General features: G+C 35.5%; 2 protein-coding genes across 3 annotated transcripts; one reads left to right on the top strand and one right to left on the bottom strand.

The window, feature by feature from the left end:
• The first annotated feature begins 8,662 nt into the window (after nt 1-8,662).
• On the top strand, nt 8,663-12,487 carry cbr1l (carbonyl reductase 1-like). The gene is made up of 4 exons (XM_016510266.1): nt 8,663-9,087; nt 11,321-11,501; nt 11,591-11,714; nt 11,825-12,487. The coding sequence occupies exons 1-4, from the start codon at nt 8,799-8,801 to the stop codon at nt 12,062-12,064; spliced, it is 834 nt and encodes a 277-aa protein (XP_016365752.1). The 5' UTR covers nt 8,663-8,798; the 3' UTR covers nt 12,065-12,487.
• Nucleotides 12,488-14,649: 2,162 nt separating this feature from the next.
• tgfb1b (transforming growth factor, beta 1b) lies at nt 14,650-21,701 on the bottom strand. 2 transcript variants are annotated; one of them, XM_016510262.1, is made up of 8 exons: nt 21,620-21,701; nt 19,358-19,922; nt 17,917-18,186; nt 15,723-15,797; nt 15,499-15,646; nt 15,252-15,402; nt 15,046-15,156; nt 14,650-14,956 (listed from the first exon to the last, which is right to left on the bottom strand). In XM_016510262.1, the coding sequence occupies exons 2-8, from the start codon at nt 19,698-19,700 to the stop codon at nt 14,909-14,911; spliced, it is 1,146 nt and encodes a 381-aa protein (XP_016365748.1). In that variant the 5' UTR covers nt 19,701-19,922; nt 21,620-21,701; the 3' UTR covers nt 14,650-14,908. The 2 variants fall into 2 exon arrangements, with proteins under 2 accessions (XP_016365748.1, XP_016365749.1); XM_016510263.1 differs by lacking the exon at nt 21,620-21,701 and adding an exon at nt 19,948-20,013 and having other exon boundaries at nt 19,358-19,743.
• Nucleotides 21,702-21,903: the final 202 nt, after the last annotated feature.

Here is a 21,903-nt window from a genome sequence, read left to right as displayed (position 1 = left end):
ATTTAGAGGTTAATATTTAGTAAAATCCCCTTAAAATAATACAAATATTAAAGAAAAAAATATTATTGAGCTAAAATCAAAAAAGCACAAATATATATTCATTCTTATATAACGCTGTCTTCATTAATTTATATGTTCATCTATAAGTGTTTGGGCTGTTTAATATTAGGATTTTGTTTAAAATCCCCCACCACAGCCCCGCACTACAACATCAAGCCCCACCACCAGATCAAATATATTCCCCCGGCTATGGGTAGGTCTCTGACTAAATACTGATACCTAGTGGTCAAAAGCAATAGCAAAAGTAATAGGTCAGTATTATTAAATTGCAGACAAAGATTTTGGATAACTAGGTTGGCTTGTATGTTCGGTGTGGAATGGGTGCGGTAGGGGTCCCAACCTCATTTTCTTTCATAGGGCCAAAAATTGCTAGCGGCGCCCCTGGCAGCAGCATACGTGTATGGTGCGTGCCGTCAGCACAGCTGAACAGTTCTGCGTTCAAATGCAAGCAACAGGCTTAAGCTTGCAGCAAAGCACTGGCAAAAGTAATTACCATAAATGTGTCAGGGGGAAATAGTAAGGAGATATTTGAATTATTTACTAATAAACTAGTGTTTTCTTAGTCGGTGTCACAAGGATGAAGTTGCCGATCCTGACTCGCCATCTCCTCAGACGCGCCTTTAGAGAGAAGTGCATCTTTACGAATTATGACTGATTATAATTAAATACTTTTTGATTTGTTGTATTTCATTAAGTAGTAATTTAAAGCTTTCTATAGATATATTTATCATGTCTGTGAGGCATGTATTCGCTGAGTTTCAGTTCATTTTTGTGAAGCGCTCCTGTTCAAGACGAGACGGCAGAAAGCGCATCATATTTGTTTTCTTTATTTTATAAAAGCACAACGTTTTGTTGATATTGGGAGTGCACACAAATAAAAGTAGACTCTTTACAGTTACGAATGGTGTATTACTCTTATACCTTTATGAGCAAAAATGATGGCGTAGGTTATCCACTGAAAAAAACACAAGTGATCGCGCTGGCACCTTAATGTCCTGCAAAGCGTGCTTCAGCTTCCACTCTCCGCACAAACTATTGGTTATAGTGCACATTTATCTAGGTTTAACGTTTAAAACATTGTAATATGCTTGAACTGTTTTATATCTATGAGCTAGATTTTATTTTAGGCAAGTCGTGATGATTTGAGAAGGCAAAATGAGTCTGCCGCTGGCCGCTTGGTCCTTACTTTAAAGCTGCAGTCCGTAACTTTTTTTGGTTAAAAATTATCCAAAATCAATATTTGAGCAAATACATAACCAGCCAGTGTTCAAAACTATCACCTTACTTTAGCCCGGTTCACAACAATTAGCTTATAATAATGTTTTCTAAATTGAGTGGTACGGGTAGGTTTTTGCGGGAAATTCGAGCATGATTCCAAGACGTAGGCTAGAATCTGTGATTACTAAATATAGGATTCTCACCGGTGTGGCCGGTGACTGACTGCCACACATACTCCTCAAAACATTAGATTCATCTGCCTGGAGCCGTACCAGAGTACAACCCACGCAAGCAAGATAATTCCACAAGTAACTGCAATTCCAGGTTTTCAAACAGAGATGGCGACAAAGAGGCAAAATTTACAGACTGCAGCTTTAAAAAACAAAAACTTATATTTAACAAACAAAAAATGCTCCAAACGTTTTTCTAAATTAACTTAATAAAAAAACTAAACGAAATGTAATCACTTTGCCATTAAATACAAAACTGAACTATTTTAATAGCTGAAACAGTAGTATAAGCTGTTTTGGGAGAAGGGGGGAAAAAAGACGGGCTCGGGCCAGTAATTCTGATAAGCTGTCGGAAACGGGCCGGGCTAGGGCCTGAGCGTCTTGGGCCAGCTAGGGCCGGGCTAGGGTCTAAATTTGAGGCCCGTGCAGGGCTCTAGTGTGGTGTGTGGTGGTATAGCCTACCCTTTGGTAGAAATCGCAATTGCATTCAGGGGGTTTGGGTGAGGGTTGCGGAGGTCCCCCTCGGAAATCGCGTTAACGTTCCCCTCGGTAGAAATCGCGTTCCGCATTCCCCTCGGTAGAAATCGTGTTCCGCGTTCCCCTCAGTAAATCGCGTTCCCCTCGGTAGAAATCGTGTTCCGCGTTCCCCTCGGTAGAAATCGCGTTCCCCCCTTGGTGGGCCCCCCTCCAACGTCGGGCCCTTAGAATCGTCCTAACCTTTCCCCCCCTTACGGCGCCCCTGCTTCCAGGCACGGAGCAAAATGAATACAAAGTTCTCTTTAATAAATCAGGAGAATCCGCAGAAGAACCAAGGCAAAAAAGCATCCAATGGTATTTACTTTTGTTGCAAGTAAAAGGCCTTTTAGTATAATTCTAAAATGCCCACCTTCAGCTCATGATACGCATGACTTTTGCTTTGAAATCTTTAATGATTTTTCTAAAGTGAATTTAAGAACAACTTTTATATTGTTAGTAATATTGGTAATATACTAGAAAAGTCATGTTAAAATGTGAGTATCAAATATGACAACTCAGGCTTTTAATGAATGTTTATTTGTACAATCTCTTAATCATCATTGTGTTGCATTGCATACAGAGCGTTGATCATAAAACTAAGCACTTAAATATCATCTTACTAAGACATATTATTGGGACATATTGATATTTTTTAACATTTTATTCAGGTATCTGCTATACTGTTATGAAGATCGCATTGATTTACATTACAAGCTGAATTTCATCTTGCTTTTTGGTCGCATAAATATCAGCAACTGCACCAAATTGCATGTTTTTGTTCAGTTTTGGCCTCTGAATAAAACATTTTTTTACTCCCCTAGAATGAACTCCATATTCACCTAAATCATAATACAAGTACTGGTGTATCAAATATGACACTCAATGGAAAAACACATATGCAATTTTGTTTCTGTCAGGACCACTATCATCAAAGATGACTGACAATTAGCATACAGTTTGGATTGGCAGTATGGTTCTGTTCTGGGCAAGGACTCCCTGCGCATCCATACAGCCTAGCATGGATAAGAGCAGGGAGAGCAGTGATAACCCCCCGGGGTAAACAGAACAGAACCAACATGAATGTATTGCAGATATCATTAAAGTTAAAAAATGTAATGTGCACGTTAGCTTGACTAACATGACCTGCCAGAACTAACGCTTACGCTTGATTTTGCACATTTTTTTATTAGATATTATCTAAAGATTTAATGATCATGTGATCTGAAACCCCTAGACAGCCATCCACATACACAAGCCATACACAATACTCTATATAAACAGTATAAATACACTGTAAATTAAGAGTCATGTTGTGTCATCCTGTTGTGTCATGAACTATCTGGACCACTGTTTGCAGGTATCTTCACTTTACAGATGGACTGGAAAGCTGCCAGCACCTAGAGACAATGGAGACTGAATCCTGAAAAAAGACACCTGTTAATCTAAAACAAAACAAAAAAAAAGATATTTGACAAAAATCTAATATACCAATTTTGTTTTTACAGTGTATTGAACATTTTAAGATGAAAAACTCATCCGCCGTGTCATCGATTGTATTGGAAGCTTTTTACAGAATGGAGGACCTTAAATACCTTTACTTTGTGATCTTTCTCATGTTATACATGCTTGTACTCTTTGCTAACGCCATTGTGATTTTTGTCATAATTATCAACAAAGTGCTTCATAATCCTATGAATTACTTTCTGTGTAACTTGGCTGTAAATGGCATCTACGGTGGCACGGCTTTGCTTCCCCCCTTGCTGGGTACTTTAATGTCTCCTACTCATGAGGTATCTTTGGCATGTTGTAAGGCTCAGATCTACTTCCTGCACACATATGCTATCATAGAGTTCACCATCCTGTCAGTGATGTGCTACGATCGCTATGTGGCCATCTGCTACCCGCTGCAGTATCACAGTATTATGACGATCACAAAAGTGTATAAACTGATTGCCTTCTCATGGGGGTATCCTTTAGTGGCATTCGTTGTGTTTTTTATTATGACTCTGCGCTTAACAATCTGTCAAAACCGCCTGGGGAGGGTTTACTGCCTCAACTTTTACCTGGTCAAAATGTCTTGTGGGAATACATATATTGAGAGCATTTTGGGATTGTTTTTTGTTGTAGTATACTCTTTTCCTCAGCTTGCAATGACTTTCTATTCATACGGACATATTCTGAAAATATGCTTTACTACCACTAAACAGTCTAAAATAAAAGCACTGAAGACCTGCACTCCACACTTATTTGCAGTACTGAACTATAGTGTGGGATGTTTTTTTGAAATTGTACAAAGTCGCTTTGACACAAGTTATCTTTCCTTTGAAACACAAATGTTTATGTCTCTTTATTTCATTATATTTTCTCCCATTCTAAATCCAGCTATCTATGGGATGAGTGTTAAAACATTAAGAGACAATATTTTTAGACTGGTTGGCTCTAAAAAAAAAAAAATGGTTATTGTTTTTAAAGTAGGATCTTTGGAACACAAGTGAGAGTGTAAAAAAATGCAATACTGTTCTCAGTATGAGAAGCAAGCAACTGAAGTCTAATCTGTGAAGTGAAAACACAACTAAATGATGTTAACTTGTATGTGACTTTAAATAGTGTTTTTGAATTCAGCTGAATGCTAATTCCAAGTAAATTTGACATCCGAAGACCCGAAAGAACCCCATCATGCTTTTCAAAATCAGAACATTATGTACTTGTAATATATGTGTTGTATTTAAAATGCACAACTGTGTATGCATTAACTGGATTTGCATGTTTTTTTTTCATAAGATTATTAAACAGTCAAAATAGGCCTGTCATATTTCACTTGATCAATAAAGATGGATAGAATTTATATTATTTGTAAGCAATGTACATAAAATAATTAAAAAAGAGATATACATATCTAATGTAAGGCTATGTGCTGCTCTCTAATGCATCACCATAACAGATGTGCTCTTTACAGGCCTCCAAAACAATTCAGGCCCCGGCTCCGAACACACTTTGTGTCACACATTATAGTGCTAATAACAAATGCCTATTTTGTTATCATTGTTATTCTATTTATAATAAACATTTTATACTGTTATGGGCCTAAAAGTTTTAATTAGGTTATTCTGTTTCTATGCTCTTCTATATATTATTTTGTTTTGTCTATGGCATTTTTTCCCCCTGCCGAGATAATTAAATTCTAATATTAATGCCATGGTTTAGCAATTATGCCAGGCAACTCTAATCTGCAATAAACACAAATATTTTACCCCTAATTTATACTTAACCTTCTGCATACTTATGGACATTTTTGTTAATGCCAGCAGCATACATTTTTGGCACAAGTGTGTATTTTTATTAGAATTGTAATATTTCACCCTCATTTCCTTTAATAAATCTATTTTACACTAGGTACACAAAATAGTTACAAACAGGACCATAAGGACAAAAATCGTCCTTTTGTAACCTTAACCCAAGGCCATTTAACTAAAATGATGCAATCTTTGATAAAAGGCTTTCATGTTGACAAGGTTTCAAAATTAAAGATTTTACTATTTTTTACCAGATGGTCCCATTTTCTCAGGTTTGGCCTATAAAGCAAATGCTCACTTTTTTCCTGTTTTCTGCTTTTGCTATATTATAGAGCCAATTGGATAAATTATGCAGCTATAAATGTGTGGATGTGTTGGTATGGATGTCAGAGTGTGGTTTGTATGTGTGTTGTGTGCGTGTTTGTGTGTGTGCCCCTGTAATGTTTGAGAGAGAGAAATTAAAAGACAATTTTCCACTCAGGTGGACAATAAAGTTATACAATACAATACAATACAATACAATTATACTTTACTGTGAATCACAAATCCCACCGCTGTGTAAACCAGCAGAGCTTTGTTGGCATCTATGGGAAAAGTTTGGTACTGCGCCCAAACAAAATCTTACTAAAAGTGAATTTTTTTTGTGATATCAACCACAAATTTGGAACACAACTTGTTTAAATTTATGGCTTTAATTTTCAAGAAATTTTTTTTTAGTTCAACTTGTTTTATAAAATATGTTTTTATATAAGAATTTGCTCATAAATCATTTTCTAAAACCTCTATTTTTAGCTTTTTTTACTTTAACAATAATCTGCCAAGGATCTTCTTTAAAATGAGAACAAACTTAAGTCTGTACTCCCAAGCTTTAAATTTGTATGAGTTTTTTGACATAGACATTTCTGTCCTCTATAAGTAACTTTTTTTTTTTTTAATTGATGCACAAGAGTTAATATTTATTCAAATATCCACACAAGATTGGGCAAATATTTCTTTGTGTCAATAAACAGCTGACGTTCCTAACATTAATATCTCAATTATGTTGAGGTCTCCATGCAAGATGATTTGTTGCCTTCAGAAAGCAGTAGTCAGTAAACAGTGTAATGAACACACTCTTTGTCTCCATTGAAGAAAACAAGTAATTCAACAAAGGTTTACTATGTGTTCTGTTACTCTCTTCACTAAGAAATGTGGGAGAAAAAAAAGAGAAGATCATTGATATGGGTTGATAGATTTCAACATCAACACACATTATAGGTCTACACTTCACAAATTTAAAAGGTTAATTATTAATTATTGACAGATTAATCTTGTTTCTTTGCAGTATTCTACTAATTACTTGTTTCAGCCTAATTGTAGAGCATTTCTTGATAGGCTATATGTTGATGCTCCAGAGCATCCTGTCGACTGAAATCAGCAAAACCACATTCCAAAGTTGAATCTGGTAAGATCTGATGTTTATTTGTTTGCTTAATATACCTCTGCATTTAAATCGCATTACTTAAAGATAAGCAACAAAGACAGGCAATAAAAATAGAATGTATACAAAATGTAAATAACCTGTTATGGATATGACCATGCTTTTCCAATGGTTTACCGCAGTACTGTAAAAAGAATACATGCTTTTACAGCACGGCCTGCTGCCCTGATGTGCAACGTGCACAATATTTTGACACAACATTTTTTGAACAGCAGATGGCAGCAAATAAAGACAAATCACAATAAACAAGGTAGATTTTAAATGCTTTCTCTACATGCCCTCTTGACCCACACTCATTGATTCTGTCACTAAAAAGGCAAAACCTGTCGAGTTGGTAATGTTTCGTGACATTACATTTGTTTTGCACCTATTCTAAACAAGAGAGAAAGAACTGGTCGAAAAATAACTGAAACAATTTTCATTTAAAAATTTTAGTAAATTTCACAACTACGTACAAATAAACAGCAAGTAATACATTTAATTAAACATAAACATTTTAAGAGGAAAGACTGAAATGGTATTTCTTGTAAAACCTAGAAAGCTAATAGTTTTGACCCATCTCTAAAGTTACTAATTCAATATTTTTTTTCTTTCTTTTTTACAGATGGATTATCTAAGATTTATTCCCCCATGGCAATTAGCCAAAACAAAAAGGACAAGTTATTTCATTGTAATATATGCCATAGGGCCTATATTTATTTGAATGTGTCCCTGCGTCTCAATGTTCATACTATCCATCCTAAAGAGTATGTGAGATTAGAATAAGTGTGTCCCAAAGCATAGTATGTTGAAAAGAGTATGCCAAAAGTCCCCGGATGGTCTACTATTTCAGGCCGATTTTTGAAGTGTGGATCCGTGCACACTAATGGCTAATATTGCCCACAATCCATTGCGCTTTGGCGAAGGATTCGGTCCAGAACTACAAACACGAATAAAACATGTTAAAAACTACAAACATGGCGGTTTGGTCGTTAACTTTTAAATGCATCATTATGCATAAAATATCATGAGCAGAGTTCTCGGCATGAAAGACCCGCGACTGGCAGATCAATGTGCTACTTCTTTTCTCTCCAATATGGTAGGAAGTTAAATGAAATGCAGTGTGGAGGATGTTAACTATAAGATGATTGACAGGCCAGTTTACAGTGACAGGGTGCGTGTATCTATGCGACAGAGCGTCTTTCCTTAAAGACGCAGTTGTGTGACGTGATAGTATGTCCCAAAGCTTGCCTATTCTTCTACTACACTCCCCCATGTTTGTATTTAAGAATTATTTGAGACAATACTCAAAAACTTTGTCAAAAACAAAAAATAAAAAAGCTGGAATCTTGTTAGATTTATTTGATAAATATAATTTATTATAATGTTTTTTTTTATCCCATGTGTTTAATCTATATTTATTAAATTTATTAATATAGATGGTTTAAAGAATGAATGTTCTTTGTTTAATGGTATTTTTTGTTCTTTTTTATTTTTTTTATTCTGTGTAAGTCTAAGCCCCTCTTAAAACTGTTGTCCTTGAATGTAAGTTGTATGCCAATTTGTTCTGTAAACTTGTCATTCTTAATAAAAAAATAAAAAAACTCTTCTACTACACACTCAAAAGTGTGTACTTTTTCTTCACCAAAAGAGTACATACTTTAAGGGCGTAGAATAAGTAGGCACATTGACACGCAGCATGTTTCTCAGTTTTGCATCAATTTTACCTTCGTCTACTGATCCTATTACTAGTTATCAGCCTGCTGATAACTGTCTATAATCTAATATTTTATAACATTTAATATAATGTTCATTTAAATTACCAGAGGGCGATAAACTATCAATAAAGTTTATCAGCATATTATCAAGAGTAAGCATGACTTGCACTTTCTTTTGTTGTTGTCCGGTTTAAAGGAGGAGCTGCGCCCTGTGCAAATGCGGAACGTTTCAGAATCTTACATCTCGAAGCTCAACAGCAGACTCTTTATTTCGTGACCTAACGGCAGACTATAGAAACCCACAATGTCTAAAACAGTAGCTGTAGTTACAGGGGCAAATAAAGGCATCGGACTGGCGATTGTGAAAGGGTTGTGCAAAGCAGGTTTCAATGGTGATATACTCCTTACTGCACGGAATGAGAAACTGGGACAAGATGCGGTTGCTGGACTTAAATCTGAGGGATGCAAAAACGTAATCTTCCACCAACTTGATATATGTGACCAAGGAAGCTCTCTGAAACTGAAGAAGTTTCTGGAGGAGAAGTACGGCGGCCTGGATGTTTTTATTAACAACGCGGGAATGGCCTTCAAACGTTAGTTTTGATTGACTTGTTTTTCAACGGAGAAGTGTCAAAGAACAAATAACACATTCGACAATGAAAGCATTCTATATATAATAGCTGTAATGTATTACAGTAAAGTATGTTATAATATTATTGTAATAGGCCTATATCGCACTTGCGTCTTTTGCAGCGTTTTGCGCATGATAAAGTTCTAAAACAGCGCCGCTCAAGCAGTGTTGCCAACTAATTTTCAGGGGAAGTTGCTAAAGGAAGGTCTTCTTCTTCTTCGTTGAGGTTTAACGGCGGCTTGCATCCAAGAGCGTTAGGAAGGTAGATTTGTTGCTAAAAAGTTGCTAAATGACGTTGCGATGTCATTGCGCGATGACGTCGTTACGTAATCACGACGCAAAATTGTGTCACTGCATCAAATCTCAACAAAAAATTATATTTTATATATGTTAATTTAGATTTGTTCGTAAATCTATTAAAATATAAACAACTGTATTTTTAAATAAAACATTGAATTGTTGAACACTTACACGTTTTGAACAATTTAAGATTTTATTAGCTAACTTGTAAAACTGCACATTCTGAGCAATAGTTTTAAGCAGTGTATTAGTATGCTACACTCTAAAAATCTGTAAAAAAATAAAAATAAAATAGGGCAAAATCTACTATGTTAATATGAAGGAATTTTCCGTATTGATTTTTCGCAGGTTTTTTACCTGCATTTTTAATTACGGATAGTATTTAGTGTTCTCGGGTTACAACGGATAATATCCTGGAAAATTACTAGTACCTTTTCCGTTTTTCTAGATATTTTTCTTACAGTGTACTATGTGATCGACAATCGCAGGTACAAGCTAACGAGGTGTATCATAAATGAACAATTATTAAATTATTATTATTATTATTAAATTGAACAATTGCAAACAGCAAGTAACTTGATTCACGTGATGTGTGTACTCATCTTTGGTTTCCTCTTTTTGTGTAATTTAGATAAAATGTATGCATTTTTTATCGTTTGAGTCACTTATTAAAAGTTGCCAAATAAATGTTAAAAATAGCTAAATTTGTTGCTAGATGCTTTTGGAAGAAAAAGTTGCTAGGGTAGTGTGAAAAGTTGCTAAATTTAGCAACAGAATTGCTAAGGTGGCAACACTGCGCTCAAGTTTTGATATCCACTTTTTAAAAACTCGTCTGTGGACCTTGCGGTTTTTCATTCTACTGTAACATATCGCGTTTTTGTGCGGATGGATACCACTTTAGGAATTGGCTTAAAGGGGTCATATGATGCTGCTAAAAAGAACATTATTTTGTGCATTTGGTGTAATGAAATGTGTTTATGCGGTTTAAGGTTAAAAAAACACATTATTTTCCACATACTGTACATTATTGTTTCTCCTCTATGCCCCGCCTTTCTGAAACGCGTCGATTTTTACAAAGCTCATCGGTCTGAAAAGCAAGGTGTGCTGTGATTGGCCAGCTATCCAGTGCGTTATGATTGGCCGAATACCTCAAGCGTGAGAAATCTTCCCACATCGTGACGTAGACATGTGGGGGCGTGTTAGAACGAGGCGTTTTAGGTAGGCGTGGTTGACTCTTAACTTTTATAAAGAATATCTCTTTGGATTTGAGACTTTAGTCTTTGCAACTTTACAGATCTTCTTTATGCACCAAGAGCTTGTAACACTCCAAAGAGAAAGGAAAAATTGAAATCATCATATGACCCCTTTAATAAAATAGCGTTTTTAACATATTATTATATTATATTATATTATATTATATTATATTATATTTATTATATTATATTATTGGCCATGGATTGGCCCTCCAGGACTGGAGGTGCCCAATCTGCCCATCCCTGTTCTAGCGGAAGGATACCTTCCACCAAATGAAGCTATTGGCTAAAAAATTTAGGAATTGTCTTAATAGTTTATGATTATTATTCTATTTTATTGTATACATTTTTTTATATATATTTTTAGTTTTTCACTGTGTAGCTTTTCGATTATTTTTCTATGGAACTGTGCTAGACAGATGTGTTTGACTTACACATGAGTCTTTTGCAAGTTGCACCACTCAAGATTAAAGGATTTCAACATTTAAAAAACATGTTCTGTGTGAATGACTCCTTGGGGACTATATCTTCTAGTGGAAGGATACCATATGACTTAATAACATAAGCTTTTAATAAAAGTATTTATTATATCATATTATATATTTTGTATTACATCCATTTGAAATTCAATTCTTTTTCTAGATTCAGCAACAGAGCCATTTGGAGAACAGGCTGAGGTGACCATGCGCACCAACTTCTGGGGAACACTGTGGGTGTGCCATGCTCTTCTGCCGATACTTCGACCCAATGCTCGGGTGGTCAACGTGTCCAGCTTTGTTAGCAAGAAATCCCTTGACCAGTGCAGTCCTGAACTACAGGCAAAGTGTGTGAATCAGTTTTCATAGTAAGCGATCAGTTAAAGTACTTAGCATGTAGAATATTTATTTTGATTTCATGTTTACCTTTGAACAGATTCCGAAATAAAGATTTATCTGAGGAGGAGTTGTGCCTGCTGATGGGAGAGTTTGTTCAGGCTGCACAGGCAGGGGATCATACGGCTCAGGGCTGGCCAAACACTGCCTATGGTACCACCAAGGTAACAAACATCCTTTTTTTCCTGACAAAAGGAGTCTGGTTTGTTTGGCAGTGTATTTTAGCAATAAGCAGGCCCAGACTAAACATGTATTTGTTTACTGTCTATTTTAGATCGGTGTGACTGTGCTATCAAGGATCCAGGCTCGAGTTCTTACCGAGACAAGGCCAGGTGATGGTATCCTCCTGAATGCTTGCTGTCCAGGATGGGTGCGAACAGACATGGCTGGACCAAATGCTACCAAGAGTCCAGAGGAAGGGGCAGAAACTCCTGTTTATCTGGCAATGCTGCCCGAAGGAGCCAAAGAGCCACATGGACAGCTAGTGTGGGACAAGACTGTACAGGAATGGTAGCGTGAAGAAAGGAGGCGTCATCAGTTCATTCCATCTGAAAAGAATGTCATGATTACATCTGATAGGAAATGACTTTTCCAAAATATGCTGACATGAAAAGAATACTGTACATTTTCACTTTTACATCATTAAATTACATTTTAAAAAGCTCTGACATGTACTTGCTTCAGCTTTCTTGAAAGTAATTGTGTGATTTATAGATACGATATGAGCTCACCATATCTTATTTTCAGTATCTGTTCAGTTTCTAGGGTCATTTTGTTTATCTAGCTAAGATAAACGGAAGATAAACAGATTTTGGCCTGAAATGCTTCTTCCACAGAACAGATTTTACCATCTGAACAAACCAAAATCTCTATATACATTCCTATTTTGTGAAGCAAATGCATATTTAGTTTGCCAAAACATTTGTGAACTTGTGATCTTAAATTGTATCCATTAAAATGATTTGTTGTAAGCTTGACTGCCTTCGCGTTCTTCATGCTCAAAGGTTATTTCTGCTTAAGTCATGTGCTTATTTTAGGATACTCAAAGCATTAGCTAGAGAAATAGTTACTGTATTATAGAATACTGACTTTTGTGCCCTGCAATTCATCCACAGTCATACCCGGCTCAAAACAACAGTTATGCAAGCTTTTGTTGGTGCAACCTCTGCTCTTGAGAAATCAAAGCCATCATAAAGCAATCTGTAAAACAATCTAGCTAAGAAACTGGTAATAAAATGTGCAGTATCTAACCCTTATTGGTCAACAGAAAGCAGTTATCAATGCAGAGAATGTAATATATTTTTTTTTTATTTTTTTTTATGTATTTGAACTATTACTCCACCAACTGGTAGATTAAAGTTTGGTTTATGTGATAAAACACTGTGATCAACTCTGGTAATCAAATCCCCTTCCATCTTGTTTGGATCATGTTCACAATATTACAATACCAAAGTCAAAGATGATTTAATTGAAAAAAAAAAAAAAAACTATTTTGTTTTATAGATAGATAGATAGATAGATAGTATTTGTTTAGTGACATTAAAATAACAAATTAAAATTGTATGGTACGTGTGTATCCAGTAGAAGGCGCCACCCTTATTGGTCAACAGAAAGCAGTTATCAATGCAGAGAATGTAATATTTTTTTTTTTATTTTTTTTTATGTATTTGAACTATTACTCCACCAACTGGTAGATTAAAGTTTGGTTTATGTGATAAAACACTGTGATCAACTCTGGTAATCAAATCCCCTTCCATCTTGTTTGGATCATGTTCACAATATTACAATACCAAAGTCAAAGATGATTTAATTGAAAAAAAAAAAAAACTATTTTGTTTTATAGATAGATAGATAGATAGTATTTGTTTAGTGACATTAAAATAACAAATTAAAATTGTATGGTACATGTGTATCCAGTAGAAGGCGCCATATATATTTGTAAATTAATTTACATAAGGGCTGGGAAGCCGTAAAACACAATCCCTTGCAAGTATAATAATTATTGGAGCTGAAATTCCATGTTAAAAGAACAGAATGTCAGAATATCTTTTATCAACAAACATCTAATCACGTTAGAAACATGTCGAAGAACCAGTATTCATCTACATTCGTTTGTGGGAGAGTGCAAATAATACTAAAATAGTTTTATCCCAGTTGCTCCACTAGATGGGAGCATAGGACAAAAATCTAAGGAATATCCTCAAACTCTTCTCTTGTATTGGTTGTTCATTTATAATTAATTTAATTACAGTATGCTGGTACCACGTTTAAAGTCTATTGAGCGTTTTTACTGATATATATCAATTTATTTGTTTATGTCCATGCCTGTGTTGGCAGCCTACTGTAATCAGGAATGGCTGTATAGTTTCTGAGGCCAAGGAGATATACAGTAGGTTATAAACAACAAATCGGTACATAAACATAATTCATCAGAATTAACTGGCTCTAATTCGGTTATATTTTCAGTAAGAGTCAAATAAATTACATAAAATGCAGTGTAGAAACTTTTAATTCACATCCTTTATAAAAAATAAACAAGAAAAAGCCTTGCCATCTCTAAAGCCACAACAAAATAGCTGGCAGGAAATTGTTCTGGGAAATTCTGGGAAAAACAGCACAACAACATGCACTAAAAACAATCAGTGGTGATCACAAATACAGTATACCGCAATAAAATTACACCAACAGCACAGACTTGCAAAACCCTGAACTACCTTGTAGCAACAGTGCTTCATTCTGGAGCTAATGCATCATGGTATTAAAACAGCCTGTTCTGTGTTTTCAGATGGATTAATTACAAAAAATAATTTAAAATCATTTTCAAGCACGTATTTAAAAATAAGGTTTTCAATGTCAACAGCATAATTAAGTAATAAGTAAGCAATGCTTGTTGACCTAGAAGTACAGATATCAACAGACAATTATCATATTCCACTTAATACATACTGTACAGTAAACATATGTCCAATAGTTTTTAAATGCAACATTTTTTCAGTAGTTTCTGACAAAAGAGACAGAACAATCTACACCTGAACTGTGATGAACGTTTTAAGTCACAATTTGATTTTCTGCTAAATAATAGTAAACACTTTTGGCACCTTTATATCAAACAATGAATATGACCACTTTTATGACAACAAGTACAGCACATGTAGAGTGTTATTCACAAGATAAATGTACAACAGTATAAAACAATCAATACATCTAAGTGTGGTATCAGTGGAGTCAAATAAAATGAAAAGGACAAGTTGACCAAAAAAAGGAATAAAATAGTCCCCTCAAAAAATACTGGGTTACAATTGCCTCAAGATGTTCCTCTCTTGATTTTGCTCATCAGGACCAAACGGTGACAGAGCTTTTAGCAACACTTGCAGGTCTTCACAATCATATTTGACAACTGTTCTACCTGCGGAATGTTTTAACATTATTTCAATTAAATTTCTGTTGACCACTGATGAAAGTGATATTAAAAACATCAGTGAATTTTATTCTGACCTTATGTTGGCGGCCCACATAGTAAAGGATGGGCAGTGGGTCTAGAACCTGCGGTACACAGCAGGGTTGAGCAGATGCACCAGGATTGTGATACCTATACAGCGCAAGAACCTGCAGGCAAAGAAAACCAGACAATTTCAGAGCCATATTTTCGAAACAGTCCAGTTGTAAAACATTTCCAAGCATCTGACAGTCCTGATTACTACCTGTGAGTACTTATTTTCTGAAGTCCAGACGAAAGAGCAAGAGCCAGTGCAATAGTTGGCATAATAACCAGAAGGTTCATGTATCCACTTCCAGCCCAGGTCTTTGCTGAAGTCAATGTACAGACTCCTCACACAGCAGCCCGCAGACTTACTGCATTTAACATGAAGATGGCACACGGTGAGGCGTTTGATATAGTAAGAATAAAGAATGTCAATTTTATTTTATGCTGACTCATAAAAGGCTCACTCGGTACAAACTTGATCTGTTTCCGTTTGACGTTTTCTGCGAGATTTTGATGAGCTGTGGCCGTCAAGAGGAAGTGACATTACCAAAATGTGAGGCCTAGGCACATTTTCTACTAAGGGGGCTTTATCACCTCTTGTACGAGACAAACCTGCAGACACAAAGAGCAATATTAACTTGTCCTATCGACATCAAGACATAGAGGATTTCATTTTTAATTCACAAACCTTTTATTCTGATTGGAAACTGCTTCTGAGGCTCACAGTTATCAGCCATCTTCAGTTGAAATCCTTGCTCTGCCTCTATGAATCAAATTTTAGATAAAGTTTTATTTATGATGCAAACAATGTATACGTGTAATAAACACTTCTTTTAAACTGATACATCAGTTACAGCGGCAGTGTTTTCAGTAATATAAAAAGAAAAATGATCATCAACCGAAGATTAACCTGCTGATCATGATGTAAATATTATTGTGTACTGTACTGTTTTATTTACTTATATATAATGTTTGTGGAAAACTGTGATAGTGTGTTTTGTCTTAATGTCTTTATTGTCACTTTATATACATACATATATAACATTTGCAATTTTTCAACTCTGTAAGGAAAGTTTTAGGACATTAGCTTAAAGCCCTGATTTGTGTGTTTGATATCTTCTATCATATAAAGATTACATCAGCATGAAAATTAAATAGATAAAATCTTTAAAATTAAAGTGCAAATACAAAAAGAACTACACCAGAAAGGGTAAAAGTTTGTAAATTCTGCAAATGTTGGTTTGCAACAGTGTTATTTTAGTATATTTATGTACTATTTATTCATAATTTAAAATAGCTGTTATATTTAATAATTACTAATAATTAATTTAATTAAAAATATTAATTGTATTATGTGCTTTTGTAATTTTTTAGTTTTATATTACATTTTTTGTTTTCTTTTCTTTTTTTAATGTTTTTTCAATTTTTTTTAAGTGTGTAATGTAATTTACATGTTATAAATCTTATATATATAGCTTTATTTCAATTACTAAAAACAATTTTAAATCCAAGTTTTAGTTACTAACAACACTGGTTTGTATTTATTAATAGACATACTAACAATAAATAAAAATGTGTTTCATCATTATTTGATTCTTAACTGATGTATGCAGGGGGGGCATGGCTAAATTCTAATTAGAAAATGTAACATTTTTACTACAATAAATTCAACATTAAGATTAAAGATTTTAATAATTAGATACAGTTGAGTGCAGGGCCGTTTCTAGGCATAGGCGAGCTAGGCGGTCGCCTAGGGCGCCACCAGCTGAAGGGGCGCCAATGAGCGCACGTACTGGCACTTTTAGCAGGGTTGTGATAAAGAGTGGCACGGTCACCCTGAAATATGACTGCCCCCACTGAATCCCCCAACATTATTGGGCTAGAGTACTGTCAATCTGACGATGCCTGTATGCCACTAGATCAGAGTGCTGTCAATTGCTGCCTGATTGTTGAATGCAAAGTTTGCATTTGGAGCGCTCAACAACGCCATTAGATCAGTGGGCTCTGTCAGTGCTTTGGCAAGGTAACACTTTTTTTTGCCATGCAATAAAGCTAAGTTCAAAGGCCAATTTAAAATATTGGTACAGCAAATAAAGTGCACAAAATCTGTATTTTGTTTAGGCAGTATTTGTGGCACATTTGTCCAAAAGGTGTGCTTTTTTTTGCGCCAATGCATTAAGGATCAGCGTGTCATGTAATATTCCCATATAAACTTTAACATCCAATTAAAAAATATTTGTATAGTAAAATTCGCTAATTCACGAGATCAATACATCCTTTATTAGACCACTTTGTCGAGTTAAATGCATCCTTACGGAGGTGTCGAAATGCTGAATCAATTCATTCACTTCCAACAGCGCTTAATGGGAGCAGCGTCATAGAGGGCAGAGCGTCACGTTATTTAAAGGGGAAGTTAACGCGTTAACGAGTAGCAAATGATTAAGTAGCTGCATTGGTTACTTTTATGCCACTGATAAAGCTTTTAAATGTAGTTTGGGGTAACAAAGGGGTTTTATAGGTTTGACTGAAATAATAATGCAATAACTGACACTTTAAATCAATGTTGCAAGAAACAACAACAAAAAAATTGAACAAAAAACAGATAAAGACAAAAAAGTAGCCATTGATAATATCTAAACAATATGTAGTAGTATAGTATATAGTATCCAAATCAAAATGTAATAAAATTAATTTATGTGTGATTTATGTGTAAATGTGTAAATAGGGATTTCGCCTAGGGCGTCAAATTGGCTAGAAACGGCCCTGAGTGGGTCATTTGATGTGATGAGCTACTTTTCATGCTAGGTTAATCTTACATTAGATTAGATACTTCCTCACAAAATCACACAAGGTCACATGTGGCAGGCAGCGCTGTTTCTCACCATTCCTCTGCAGCCAGTCCTTCAAGGTCTGTGTGACATCAAACGACAGCCACTTGCCAATCATTAGTCTGGAAATGAAACGTGATTCCAAGTAGCGTGATTTGTTCCCAGTGACCTGATATAGCTCCAGTCTCTGCTCTGAATCAGGAGCCATTGAAGCATCCCAGATATGCAGACGGAGCTCCACCTGGGAGACTGTGTGGTTTAAACCCAATTTGTGGCTTATATCTGTGATGTTGAACCATAAGAGCTTGTCCGGGCTTTCCACCACTGGTGATGAGATAGAAAGCAAAAATGTCGGAAATATGTTTGTAAATATGTCTTTGATGTCCTTTTATATTTTACAAGACGCTGTTTAAATGGAGCACAGAAAGAAGGAACAAAGGACTATTTTTTTGTGTGTGTGTTTGTGTTTGTGAGCTGTGGGGGAACATCTCTGTATTATAATGAGAATGACAACAATGCTCTGTAACTAGGTGCCAATGATATAGTCATACTGCACAAACAATATGTTGACGCTTGATAAAAGTACACACTGTCGGTGCGAATGCAACCCTTTAAATGGTACTGGGAAATAGTTCGCGCAAAATCGTCCCAGTACTTTAGTACTGTACATTTAGTTCTGGGAACTAAAGCGGTGCGAAAGGCCCTATAGATATCTAAAGGTAAAACTGGAGTGATGACAAATGAATCAGAAACATTTGAACAAACTTATTTAACTAACTTTTTATGTTCAAAAATACAGTAATATTGTAAAATATTATTACAATTAAAAATAACTGTTTTCTATCTTAATGTATTTTGAAGTCTAATTTATACTTGAGATGGCAAAGCTACATTTTCAGGAGCCATTATTTCAGTCTTCAGTGTCAACATGAACATTCAGAAATCTATGATGATAGATTTAATATGCTGATTTGCTGCTCAAGAACCAGTCCCTATTATTATCAATGTTGAAATGTTGGTTAAAATGTTTGTGGAAAACTGTGATAGTGTGTTTATATATGTGTGTGTGTGTGTGTGTGTGTGTGTGTGTGTACATTTTAATGTTTGCTGCAGGCATGGGAAACCTCAAAATGAGTGACTGTTGTCATTGTCGGTGGTTTTGCAAGTTCGTGTCAGACACCGAACAACAAAACCTCCCTAAACCACTGTTGTCATTTTCATCCAAATAAGGTTTTAAGAGACAATAACAGATCAAGAGATGTTTGGAGTCGAGTGATACTGTAGTTTACCAAGGAACTCTAAATCCAGGATCTGAGTAACTTCATTAGCATTCACTTAGCAGCCTTCCTTCCTGTTTGTGGTCAGATAAATCGCACGCACCCTCAATTCTCCGAGGAAATCATCGGGCACATGGCATTTTAGCCATAACACAAAGTAAGGCGCTGTAATCATTCAATAATCGACAGGACAATAGAGAAAGAACAGACCCACTCACTCGGTTTCATGGTGAACTTGTGAACTTCCTTAGCGTAGTATTCCTCCTCCATAGGATCTTCTATAGGTTGGTGTACAGGAGTCGCCGCCTGCTCCTCATTCAGCTCCACGGTGCTGTTGTACACCGAGATGAGCTCTGCTGGGATGTTGTCTATCACCTTTTCCTCATCTACTTCTGGTTCCTTAGACAGTCGTAGCTTGCTGAGAATCTGTCCTCGAATGGCTTCGATGCGCTTTCTCTTTATTAGTTGTAAGTCTAAAGGACTGCATGTTGACAATGCTCTGCTATAGTGCACAATTCCCAACAGGCATTGCAATGCCAATAATAAAATCTCCGCCCTCATGGTCAGCGTTGCTGGAATTTATGTTGAGTCTTTGAATGTGGCACTAGATGGTTACAGAAATTAGAGGTCTTGAGCACTTCTAGATACAATGCTGGCGTCACTTTAGCATTGCTACAGCGTAAGCTGGTGTTGTCTTCTTTACTTCAAACCCAACAGCTTGAATCAGAACCCAAACATCACTGAGATACTGATGCCAATATTGGCACAACAGCCTCAATGGATCTGAAATAAAACAAACAAATCTCACCAATGAAGTCAGAGGTCCATCGAAAGTACACAATAGATGTCCTTGCAAGCCACCATGCTTCATTTCACTTCCTTGGGTCCCGCTCAACAGGAACAAACAAATACAAGTATTTGAGGTTCAAAGTAGTAGTTATTTTCGTGTGCCGTACCCTTGTTCTGAAAACACTTAGTTTGCTCTCAACTCAATGAATGACAAAAGAGGAAAAGGAAGCAGCACAGTTTAACCAAATGACACAACACTTCCTTTGCAGCACAGTAGTTTCCCCTGTAGATTGAACCCAAACTGTGGACAATATGTGAGGCAAAGGGTTTAGTTTAACTCATGATGGCATTCATATGCCTGGAGTCAGCTGGTTATTGCTATCCACTCAGGAATTAAACATTTAGAACGAAACAAGATGTTATGAAATATGTCCCTAATTAAACAAGGATTCATTAAATAATGTTACATTAAAGCCTTCTTAAGGCCTGTTCACACCAATAATTTTAACTATTAAAATAATTATGATAATGGTCTGTTTATTATAGCCGTACACTGCAGTTTTGTTGTCTGTTACTTTAAATCCTCAAGCTTTTTTAATGATAATCAATGTTCTTATTGCTAATCAGCTAGAAAAAAAAATTGTTCTGAAAGTGATTCCAATGTTATTGTTCTTCTGCATCATTATCGTTATAGTTGTAGTGTGGGATTCACCATTTTCAAAGAATTAGAACAATTATAACTTTATACTATATACTTCAAGGTCGATAACTATAACGATAACTATATAGTGTCCACTTAATGCATGACAGTAATGTAATAGGTGGGTGTGCTCTGGGACTTCACTTTCTATGACATGGAAATTTTTTCTGCTGTTGTGCTGAACTTTGACGCAAGTATATCGTGGTCTTTAGGATACTGCTATCTCATGTGTGAGTATGCATGATTTTGAATATATTTTTCAAACGTTTTGTATGTAAAACTTTTTTAATGAATAAGAAATTAATGAGGTTAGTTGGGTATGTTAAGGTAAGAGTTAAATGGCACAGCTCAGAAATTATGCTAGGGCTGCAATTTATCTTTTAGAATATCTTCCACATCTTGTGTTTACAGAATGCAGACTCAATTCCCAAAGGAGGTATCCTACTTTCAACTCTTAGAACTCTTAGAAGAAAGCAGAACGTTTTTAAACAGCAAATTAGCAGAGGTACCAAAAATTAGGACAACTAAACACTCGTCAACTTAAACAAAAACAAAAAAAAACACCCTCCCCCATCCCTCTTTCTTCTATATAAAGAAACAGAATTTAAGAGAGGAACTGATGAACCTCAACAGAAGCAGGATGCAAAAGAGTGCATTAAAATACTCTTTAACGCCCTTTCAAAACAATTCTGAAACAGGATGGTGAAAACAATTTCACCCCTTCAGAACAGTTGATATATACAGAGTGTGTGTGCGTGTGTATGTATATATATATATATATATATATATATAAATTTGTATAGTCTTTTAAATATTTTTTAAATATAAATATTGACTCACCGTAGCCTGCTGAGTGCTGATGGCAAAAATGAGCTGTGATCTCGCCCTTTGTGCGTGTGTATGTATATATATATATATATATATATATATATATATATATATGAAATTGAGTAGTCTTTTAAATATATTTTAAATATAAATATTGACTCACCGTAGCCTGCTGAGTGCTGATGGCAAAAATGAGCTGTGATCTTACTCGCCCTTTTGTCTTTTTTTAGTCTCACTAAAACAGTTTGAACTCCACACAGGAAATGAGCAAAATGTGACAAAGAGCTGATTCTCACTATCTACATAACACAGAGCCTGCTACAAAATGTTACAGAAAGATGTGTTTACATTGAGAAAAAAAATAGGACCGTACTGACGCTATGTACTGAGTTGAACTGCATCAGGTTTTTCTTTGACAGGTCTTTCTCATATCAATTCTTGATGAAT

This window comes from Sinocyclocheilus rhinocerous, unplaced genomic scaffold, assembly GCF_001515625.1.
Source record: "Sinocyclocheilus rhinocerous isolate Xijiao unplaced genomic scaffold, SAMN03320098_v1.1 scaffold1405, whole genome shotgun sequence".
NCBI lineage: Eukaryota > Metazoa > Chordata > Actinopteri > Cypriniformes > Cyprinidae > Sinocyclocheilus > Sinocyclocheilus rhinocerous.
The sequence above is the reverse complement of the archived record's forward strand: the minus strand, read 5'-3'. Positions and strand labels throughout refer to the sequence as shown.

Coding starts and splice junctions, on each gene's coding strand:
- cbr1l (XM_016510266.1), top strand. CDS start 8,799: ATGTCTAAAACAGTAGCTGTAGTTACAGGGGCAAATAAAGGCATCGGA. Junction 9,088..11,320: donor CGCGGGAATGGCCTTCAAAC/GTTAGTTTTGAT, acceptor TTCTTTTTCTAG/ATTCAGCAACAGAGCCATTT. Junction 11,502..11,590: donor AGTCCTGAACTACAGGCAAA/GTGTGTGAATCA, acceptor ACCTTTGAACAG/ATTCCGAAATAAAGATTTAT.
- tgfb1b (XM_016510262.1), bottom strand. CDS start 19,700: ATGAGGGCGGAGATTTTATTATTGGCATTGCAATGCCTGTTGGGAATT. Junction 15,647..15,722: donor GTTTCCAATCAGAATAAAAG/GTTTGTGAATTA, acceptor TTGTGTCTGCAG/GTTTGTCTCGTACAAGAGGT. Junction 15,403..15,498: donor ACAGATCAAGTTTGTACCGA/GTGAGCCTTTTA, acceptor TGTTAAATGCAG/TAAGTCTGCGGGCTGCTGTG.